The following is a 9,452-nucleotide window of genomic DNA, read 5'->3' on the forward strand; positions in this document are numbered from 1 at the left end:
CGTGGGCTTATTTATCTATAGTACGTGCGCGAGGCTCAAAATCCCAGATTTGCGTCCCTGCGCGCGAATAACCCGTGACGCGCACCCGGTTAATTGGTTTCCAAATTACATTCGGGGGCCATGGCCTATTTTCCCGAGCGCGAGACCTCTCGGGTTTTCATTCACAAGCTTACTAGTGTGCAAAGTCATTTAAGGTGGAAAAGGGTTTTGTAACTAAGCAATGTGGGACAAAAAGGCAAACACAATATTTTATGACTTCACACCAAAATCCCAACAACAACAATTTATTTATTATGATCGTGAATCAGTAACAACGTCTTATGACTTGTATTATTGTTAATAGAATTTTTTTGCGCGATTTATACACTTGCAATGTTTGATTTTGGACTCCAAATGGTGAATTTTGTTGTCTTAATATAGATATTTTATGATGAATTTCATGGTATGGGGGATTTTTTTGAATTATAATTATATATAATTATTATATATATTGTAGTTGCGATAAATCCGAAACGGTACCCGGTATTTGACCGGTACCGGTACGTACCGTACCAATAGGAAAACCGGTAACCTGGCCGGTACAGTATTCAGAACATTGATAGAAACAGCTCCTCCTACTATTTTTTTTTATACTGCAGCGCCCACCTCGATTAATTCCTGGGAAGATTTTCACATTTAGCTTCCTTCTATCTTCTTTTTTCATTCATTTTCATTTCCCTCATTAAAGTCCAACATCTGAAAATTTATGGCATTCCTGGAAATTGGATTTGTCAAGTGGAAATAATTAAAGTATCTTTATTTAAACTTTAATTAAAGCAGCAACTCTTTATGCGCCTTTCCTTTTTCTCTTTCCAATGCGGGGCGCTGAATCGGGCTTTCTACAGTATGATGAAGCCCACAATCGTAGTTCAGGTAAAAGTCAGCACAGTAGTACTAAGGTAGACATTGGTTAGCCAGTCTACAAAAGCCAGCCCATAACCAAATTAATCCGGCCTAATATACCGACTAATTTTCTGAAATGTGCCCTATTTCCTTGTCCCCTAATAATTTTGTATCTGGCATGATAGAGACCGACTAATTTCCACCCGTCCACTAATGGGGGCTCCATTAATATCGGGACAAAGCCATTGTAGACATGATAGCACGCAAGTGAAAGTCAAACTAACACCACAAGTTTGTATAGGGCTCTGATTGAAGGATAACTACTCTACACCAATAAATGAAGGCTCATAATAGTATCTTCCAGACAAGATAGATAGCTTGAGTGATTTCCAAAATCAATTTCGTAAACATTTTTTTAGGGAGACTTCGGAAAATATTATTCCTATAAAAATGCGTTATCTTTCATGAAATTGTCAAAAAATAATTTTAAAAAAAAACACAAAAAATGAGGTTGACAAAAATCCTCATGTGAAACCAAATATGAACACATCAGTGAATGAGATTTTTTTTTCACTTTTAATTAACTTAGGTTAGGTTAATACCAAACTAAAGGAGTTAGTCTGGTAGTCAAGACATGAGACTTAGGGATTTGCTTTCTGCTAAGATTTCAGGTTTGAAACCTTTTAGGTGTTATTAACTGCTTTGAGGCTGATCCATCCTCCAGAGTTTTGCTCCAAACTTAATAATTGGGCTCTCTGCAAGTAGGGTTGTAAATGAATCGAGCAGTTCGCAAGCTCGGCTTGGCTAATTAAGTAAATGAGCCAAGCTTGAGCTCGAGTTTTCGGCTTGTTCGACAAAAATTTAGCTCATTAAAGGAGACTCGATTCAATTAAAGAGACTTGTTTAGTAAATGATTAAGCTTGGCTCGACAAGAGGTCGGTTCATTAAGGCTCGAGCTTAAGTTTTTGGCTCGTTTACAACCCTACCTGCAAGTGGCCGGTGGAATGAGACCTCTAAGATTAAATGAGACGGGCGTAAGGTGATCTGGACGCCTAAATTATTTGAAGGGAAAAAAAAAAAAAAAAAGGTCAGTACCTCTCAGGATTTTGCTACGTTATCCGTAATGCAACTTCAGAGTCCGAAAAATATCTAGTTTGGGCAATTGGGCCAAACTTTGACCCAAGTCGTATGAATTACGGGTCTAGTTTGGGCAATTGGGCCAAACTTTGACCCAAGTCGTATGAATTACGGGCTTTGCGGGCCCATCAGCTATTCTGTCACCTACCCTACCGTACCCGAAAATCCAGACCGTTGATCAATCACCGTTAACCCGTTGGGCTTGTTTACACCATCCGATGTCCCGAATCGTCAACGCTTTTGTGCAAAACGCGTCCGAGCGATTACACCCAAGGAATTCACTCTGAGGTTTAAAAGCAGTATTAAAGTAGAGAGAGAGAGAGGCTCTCACTTTCTCATCCTGCTACTCCTCGCTGTTCAGTATCTAGGGTTTTGCATTCTCTCTTTCCCCTTCGGTAGTCGACAGTACAAGGAGAAAGATGAGGTACTCTCTCTCTCTCTCTCATCTTCTCTCCCCTCTCCGATTCTGAATCTCGGGCCCATCGGATCGGTTGTGTTACGATCTCTGTACTTTTGTCTAATCGTTTGCTTTGATTACTCTACTGAGTTCTTGCTTTATTTTGTTGCGATTAGGTCTCGATAGGTCTGTGCTTGTCAATGTGTGTTTAATTCTCGTGCTTTTCCCAGTCTTTTTATCTATTTTTATGTTGAAATTTTTGAGCAAAGAACAGCAGCGAACTTGTACAGTAGCGGTATATAGACTCAGTGACGACATAGAGGGATTCTGTTGTACTGTTATGTGAGCGTGATATTCTTCGCTCTTTTTGCGAGCTAGTAGTGAAAAGTATAATAACCAGTGTTTTAAAACTCGCTGCTCAGTAGTCGCTCGTCCAGGCACCTTGGAGCGAGTACTCCGTTAGTCGGCAAGTAATCCGCGAGTAATGCCCACTGAGTAGGGATTAGTCGCCTCGGCAAGGCACCTTGGAGTGAGTACTCGGCGAGGAATACCTTGTTTTAGAATACTGATAATAACTTGGCAATCTTTATTTTCACACGTTATCTGGGTGCCAATTGCTTTTAAGCAGTTGTTAATAGCATCAATGTTTTGCATGAAATTATTGTTCGGTTTTCCGTTATTATTATTTAGGGAAGTGCTGAAAAATTCTGAATCTGAAAGAACACCCCAACAACACACCCCCCCGCCGCGCCGCCCCCCCCCCCCCCCCTGGTTATATATGCTTTTTCTCATGTTGACATTCTTCAGAAGAAAGAGGTTTGATGTAGTGATTTGGGATTATGGTAGCAGCGCTTTTAATTGGTTTGTTTAGTGAGATCTCAAAACATGGTTTTCTGAGGTCCGCAAAGATTGCTAGTGGACATTTAACCAGTTTTTGCCAGGAGAGGAGGCTGGCGGTTGAAAAGATGAATGAAAAGTTTTTTGTGGGTTTCTGGAGTTTTTGGTGGAGTTCTATCACAATGTTCTGTACGATTTGAAATTTATATTAGAATGGGATATCCGGGTAAGATTCCTTGTTGTTGGTCAGTGACTCACAGAACTGATGAAGTTCAGTTTACAGTTTAATACCCCATGACATGGAATATTCCATGAGTTGATATTGTGATTTTGATTCAGTTAAATGTGTCGTTTGGTTAGCCTACTTCATGAACTACCCCTCCACGCTCTCTCTTCTCGTTACCTCCCTTGGTTGCCTGGTTGAACGTGTTGGATATCATCATGCTAAATTTCAAGTTCGTGCAGCGTACTCTGCATGTATGTTGGCGGTCCCACAGAAGCTAAGAAACTGTGTTTCCCTTTACTTCTTTTTCTTGATGGAAACTAAACATAAAAACTGGGTCTTTATGTTTGATCATGTGAAGATGTCTTTGTTACCTTTTGTACTAATACATTTATTTTTTCAGCCGACATCCCGAGATTAAGTGGGCTCAGAGGCTCGACAAGGTCTTTATCACAGTTCTATTGCCAGATGCAAAAGATGCTAAGGTTAATCTTGGGCCTGATGGAAGTTTTACGTTCACTGCTTGTGCTGGTGCAGAAAACCATCCTTATGAAGTGAAGTTGGACCTTTTTGACAAAGTTAATGTTGAGGTGAGGCCAGAATTGATACTCCTTGGGTTCTTATTGAATCCTCACAACGAGTTAGATGTAATTATTTTCTGGTTTGTTTTTTACTGTGGCTGATACTCTATCTTCTCTTCTCTGCAGGAAAGCAAAATAAATGTAGGCGTGAGGAGTATTTTTTGTGTATTGGAGAAAGCAGAGGAGAAATGGTGGAAGAAACTACTGAAGGGAGATGACAAAGCACCTCACTATGTGAAAGTAGATTGGGACAAATGGGCGGATGAAGATGATGATGCCGGTATTCTGCTCGCCAGTTTGCTCTTCATTTCATCAAATTCTTCTGCATGATATTGAATGTCTTCATTTGTTGTAAGTTCGAAATTTGAAATTAAATCTACTTGTCTCTCTTACAGCTCCTGCCGACCTGGATATGGGAGGAATGGATTTCTCGGTAAGGATATATCAGCTTTTGGCCTCATATTTGAATTTTTTTACAGCCGTTACTTGTATGCTTATTTTCTTTTTTCTGACGCTTCTACAGAAATTCGGTGATATGGGAGGCATGGGTGGCATGGGTGGAATGGGTGGTATGGGAGGAATGGGTGGCATGGGAGGCATGGGTGACATGATGGGTGGCATGGGAGGTATGGGTGGCATGGGTGACATGATGGGAGGCATGGGTGGCATGGGAGCAATGGGTGACATGATGAAAGGCATGGATTTCTCGGTAAGATAGAGCAGCTTTTGGTCCTGGATTCGGAATTTCTTCTGGTTGTTTGTTCTGATTGTTTGCTTACTGATGCATTGCAGAAATTTGGCGGCATGGGTGGAATGGGCGATGACCTTGATGATAGCGATGATGGTATGGACCTTTAGAACAGTTTGTTATTTTGGCATACACAACAAGCATTGCATATGTTGAGAAAATGTTGTGCTCGTATTTTGGTCTTAGTGGTGCAAAGAGTTTGGTTGCTACTTTCCTGTAAATGCATGTCCAACACATCTTAAATGTGTATGGTGACATGCTGACATACTCCCATAGGCATCTTAAATGTGTATGCGTATATCATACGCATTTCAATAGTTCCTCCTCCCATACTTTTTTAAATTGTAATGCATGATCGTTGATATTGTGTACGGTTGTTTGAAGTTCAATTTGCAACTAGTTTGTAATCAAAGGGATGGACTTAAATTATAACTCTCCAAGTCTCAACTAAACACTTCTTAAGAACATAGGCCATTGGTTTTCCGGCAGTAAGGGTTCGATAGGGCTTCTGATTTTCCATACATCTCTTATTTGGGCTGCGGAACAAGGCCAGACTATTTTCCATTTTGAGAAAAATAGTGCCACCTAGAGGTAGTAGTAATGCATTTAGTGTTTGTGACCAGGGTTCTTCAACCAAGGACCAACAAATTATTTTCCCTCTGGGTAAGAGGTGAAATGACTTCATGTGTTTTTGTGTTATTTTGGCATTCTGGTAAAGATTGGACCTATATGGGTAACTTTGCCATCTCTCGTTTGACTTGATCCCATCTTAAACCAATCAGTGTTTAAGATTGGATAGCCTTAGTCATTCCACTTATCGCCTCCTAGTTCGAATGACAAATGTGGGACATTTGTCCAGAGATATATTTTTTTACTACTCGTTCTGGTTGATTTTAGAAACCTTTCTGGTTACTTTATGCTGATCAAGTTGGCTCAACCGCTAGGGGTGTCAACTGTGACTATTTGTTTGGATCCAGCTAACATGCACTTAATAATAGTTTGTATCAAGCTTAAAACCAAACCTCATACGGTCTGGTTTGGATCCAGCAAACATGCATTATTATAAGCTCTCAGCTTTGATCTGACCCATTGTCATGACAAAATTATCACTGGTTTATTTTTGTTTGGAGTTGGTCTTATTTTATGTAATGACTTCCATTTCGTTGGCTTGTAGAGGGTGAAATATCAAAGGCAGAGGATGACGATGCGGGGAAGGCAGGAGGGTCATCAAAAACAGAAGAGCTCGAAGGCAGGAAGGCGGAAGGAGGAGCTCCAGAGGGAAAATGAGCAGTAGTTGAAGGTGTTAAGGGATTAATACCTTTAGCCGTGTGTTAAGAGGGTAAAAGTTTCTTCTCCATACGACTTGGTGAAAGCATGACTTTATAAACTGAGTATCATTTTGGCCCGAACAATGGCTTCTGTCGTTGGAGAGGTATCAACTATTTTTCCTTGTAATAGACTTGAATTTGGTGGTTGTATTCTGTTTGAGGTTTGGCGGATGATAATCTGATAGCTAGCAGATGGTCTCTAGATTTACATAACAGATTTCTTTCAACTTCATATATCTGCTGTCCCGTTTTGTTTTGTGTCTTTTTCTTTCTCGTTTGTTTTGTTGCAACCACCGCCGGTCTGCCAACCTGCAACCGTCCTCTTTGGCGGTGGATGGAATGGTAGGGGAAAAAGAAGAATGGGAGCAATTGGCGAGATTTCATGTGTTTGATATCAATATTCTGTCAATTTGGGGATATTTTCATGATTTAACTGCCATGGAACTAATAGTTTTGAAGTTTAAAAAACCGTGGTGATATTTTCAAATTTTAAAGAAAAAGGAGAACTATATGGAGGAACTTTTTCTGAGAAATTGTCAGTATTCTGGAATTTCAGAAAACATTTTCTTCAGACACTTGGGCTCAGTTTGTTTCTACGTAAAATATTTGTTTGTTTCGACGTAAAATATTTTCCTCAAAAATAATTTACCTATTTTTAGGTGTTGGGTTAGACAAAGAATAAGGAAAATATTTTTCGGTGTAAAACAAAATCCACCATTTGGTGTAAAATGACTTGTGTTGGAAATGGCGGTAAGTTATTTTCCAAAACCTTTGTCTTGACTTGAATTTCTTAACTTATCTGTTTCCAGTAGCTATTTCCCCGATAGTTCACTAACAGGAGGAACAAAACACACACTCTCTCTCTCTCTCTCTTCAAAGTTTTACCTAGAAACTCTATTCTTCTCTCTACAATTGTGATTAGTCAAAATGTTTATACACATATTTTGAACTGCAACCAAACAACGAAAAACACAAATGAAAACAAACATTTTACGCGTGATCATTTTACATAAAAAAATATTTTCCGTCCAAAACTATTTTACATCGAAACAAACGGAGCCCAAGTCAAACAAAACTTTAGCTCCGCAAACTAATGCCAATGAAAAAAGATGCCACATATTACATACCTGCTTGTAATTGAAAGGGCTTATGGTCATTATTCTATTAAACAATGAAAAATGATGTCATTATCTTTTTGTATTCGACATTTTAATTTTAACAGCAAACAAGATTCTCCCTCCCTCCCTCCCTCCCTCCCAGGTATATATACTTCTCCTCCAACAAAGGATCCAGACCAAAACCTTGAGCGAAATTCCTCATTTCCGTTTGTTTTGTCCAGACCAAAACCTTGTAATTGTAAAATTCCATATCCAGAAAGCAAGAAAAATAAAAGGAGAAAGGTGACGCACGCACGAATACACAATCATGGACAGTAATTTTCTGTTCTATATTCTCAATACAGAAGTAATGGGAATGAATATAAAAAAAAGAAGGCCAAACGAAGAACTGCTCAGGTCCTTCTCAAAATTCATTGACTACTCAAAATAAAAGCTTAAATGCTTTAAGTCAGAATATCATTAGAACAACTCATAATAATGTCTTAGCCATGCCTCTGTATCTTATAACTCAAACATCAAAAGAAAATGTCGCCCACTCGTGCACGACGGGGATATAAAATGCCATTCAAAACTAGCAAAGCCCCCCTTGAGTTGTTCGGCACCTCAGCTTTATATCATCATCTCCCACGCCCACTACCTGCCACCAGCTCAAACACAGCAATTCAATTTTATGTTCAGGGAAGAAAATCACATGAATCGGAAAGCATGGTGCTGGGAAAAAGCCTATTATAATGCACTTAGTTTTCAGTTCAGACGCCATAGAATGCAGTTCTAACTAATGGCCATCAATTCAAAGTTGCGATTGCAAGTTTTTACCTCTGTTTCCACCAGTCCTCCCACCAGGTCCAGCCCTACCTCGACCTCCATCTGCACCTCTGTCATCTAGGCCGCGACCAATGCCTTTTCAAGGGACGCCCACTGGTGCCATCCTCGCGGCCTCTTCCTCTTCCACGCCCCGCGACTCCAGGTGGCCTCCTATCTAAAGTGCCAATCATTATCTCGTGATTATTTTATTCAAGCAAGTTAGAGAGAACTTAATTTATAGAGACTTAAAGTCCACCACGCAAAAGAACAAGAACAAGTCCAAAATTATACTAGTACTAAACTGCAGGAACGAACAATAGGACAGGGAAGACATGCATATTTACTGGACTAACGCTATTAAATGAACAAATTGGGAACAAGAGTACAAAACATTTTCAAACAAAACTAGAGTAGATAAATGCTGGTAAACACTAGCCTATACGAGGACCAATGTGCAGACCATATTTGTGGAAAACAGTGAGCTGCTGCAATCTCACATCAAAATTTTAAGAAGCCAGAAAAGAAAGAAAAAGCCATTGCACCGTTTTAGTGACAAATTCGGTACCATGTCCAAAACGGTATTCAGAACCTTGGTTGCACCGCAGATATTGTTTGATGCGGCGTCGCTCTCCTCCGAGTGGTTATTTGTTTGGCTGTGGGATGAGGTTTTGTTTGACTGTGGGCGGTTGAACAATTATCGGTGGGCTTCCAATCGGTTTCGGGCCTTTTGTGTAGATGAATGTAGTTTAGATCTAGTTGTATCATACTTGTATGTCTTCAGAATTTCCGCTGTTTCTGGATTTGGGAAAGAAGTGCGGAAGAGGCTTATAAGTTCGGTGGATTCTTTTATTTTAGCAAGTTTTTCTTCCATTAACCATGGTTGCGGTGTGGATCTGCATTTTCACTATCTACTCTACGCTGTAGTTGGCTTATCGGCCATCTAATTGCATACGGCTCTACCATGCACATAGTGCAATCTTCCGCAAGTGCAGTCGCACTAGGTTGGCATCGGTCAGTTTCTGTGGGAAGCATCGTCAATTGTGAAACTACCGTGACAGCTGGACATCGACAAGTAGCATAAGCGGCACCGTCTGATCATTTTATCGCTAGACTCGAATTCTTCATTTGATTGGATGTGTTATTTGTCTCCCTGTGTATAATAGGTCTTTGTAACAGTTGTATTAGTTGAACACGGTAGGCTGTAATCATCATATTCATCAATGCATTTCAAACATGTTTCAAAAAAAAGGATGTTAATGCCAAAACTATTTTTGTTTGTGCTAAAATTGTAGTGCATAAAACCCTTGTACCATGTGGAATGTACAAGGCAAAATCCACAGTTTTGGCACAAACAAAAATAATTTTGGCATTATCATTTTCCTTCTTTAAAAGATGAG

General features: G+C 39.8%; 1 protein-coding gene and 1 long non-coding RNA gene across 2 annotated transcripts; one reads left to right on the forward strand and one right to left on the reverse strand.

Annotated features, from left to right (window-relative positions):
* Nucleotides 1–2,279: 2,279 nt before the first annotated feature.
* LOC131315083 (uncharacterized protein Os08g0359500) lies at nucleotides 2,280–6,367 on the forward strand. The gene is made up of 7 exons (XM_058344143.1): nucleotides 2,280–2,443; nucleotides 3,880–4,066; nucleotides 4,184–4,337; nucleotides 4,453–4,490; nucleotides 4,581–4,766; nucleotides 4,850–4,901; nucleotides 5,980–6,367. The coding sequence occupies exons 1-7, from the start codon at nucleotides 2,439–2,441 to the stop codon at nucleotides 6,090–6,092; spliced, it is 735 nt and encodes a 244-aa protein (XP_058200126.1). The 5' UTR covers nucleotides 2,280–2,438; the 3' UTR covers nucleotides 6,093–6,367.
* A 1,431-nt stretch (nucleotides 6,368–7,798) lies between these two features.
* LOC131315084 (uncharacterized) lies at nucleotides 7,799–8,810 on the reverse strand. Its single transcript, XR_009196597.1, has 3 exons — nucleotides 8,598–8,810; nucleotides 8,068–8,230; nucleotides 7,799–7,888 (listed from the first exon to the last, which is right to left on the reverse strand). It is a non-coding gene; the product is annotated as an uncharacterized LOC131315084 (long non-coding RNA).
* Nucleotides 8,811–9,452: the final 642 nt, after the last annotated feature.

This window comes from Rhododendron vialii, chromosome 13a (genome assembly GCF_030253575.1).
Source record: "Rhododendron vialii isolate Sample 1 chromosome 13a, ASM3025357v1".
Taxonomy (NCBI): Eukaryota; Viridiplantae; Streptophyta; class Magnoliopsida; order Ericales; family Ericaceae; genus Rhododendron; species Rhododendron vialii.

Coding starts and splice junctions, on each gene's coding strand:
- LOC131315083 (XM_058344143.1), top strand. Junction 4,491..4,580: donor TGGGAGGAATGGATTTCTCG/GTAAGGATATAT, acceptor ACGCTTCTACAG/AAATTCGGTGATATGGGAGG. Junction 4,767..4,849: donor TGAAAGGCATGGATTTCTCG/GTAAGATAGAGC, acceptor GATGCATTGCAG/AAATTTGGCGGCATGGGTGG.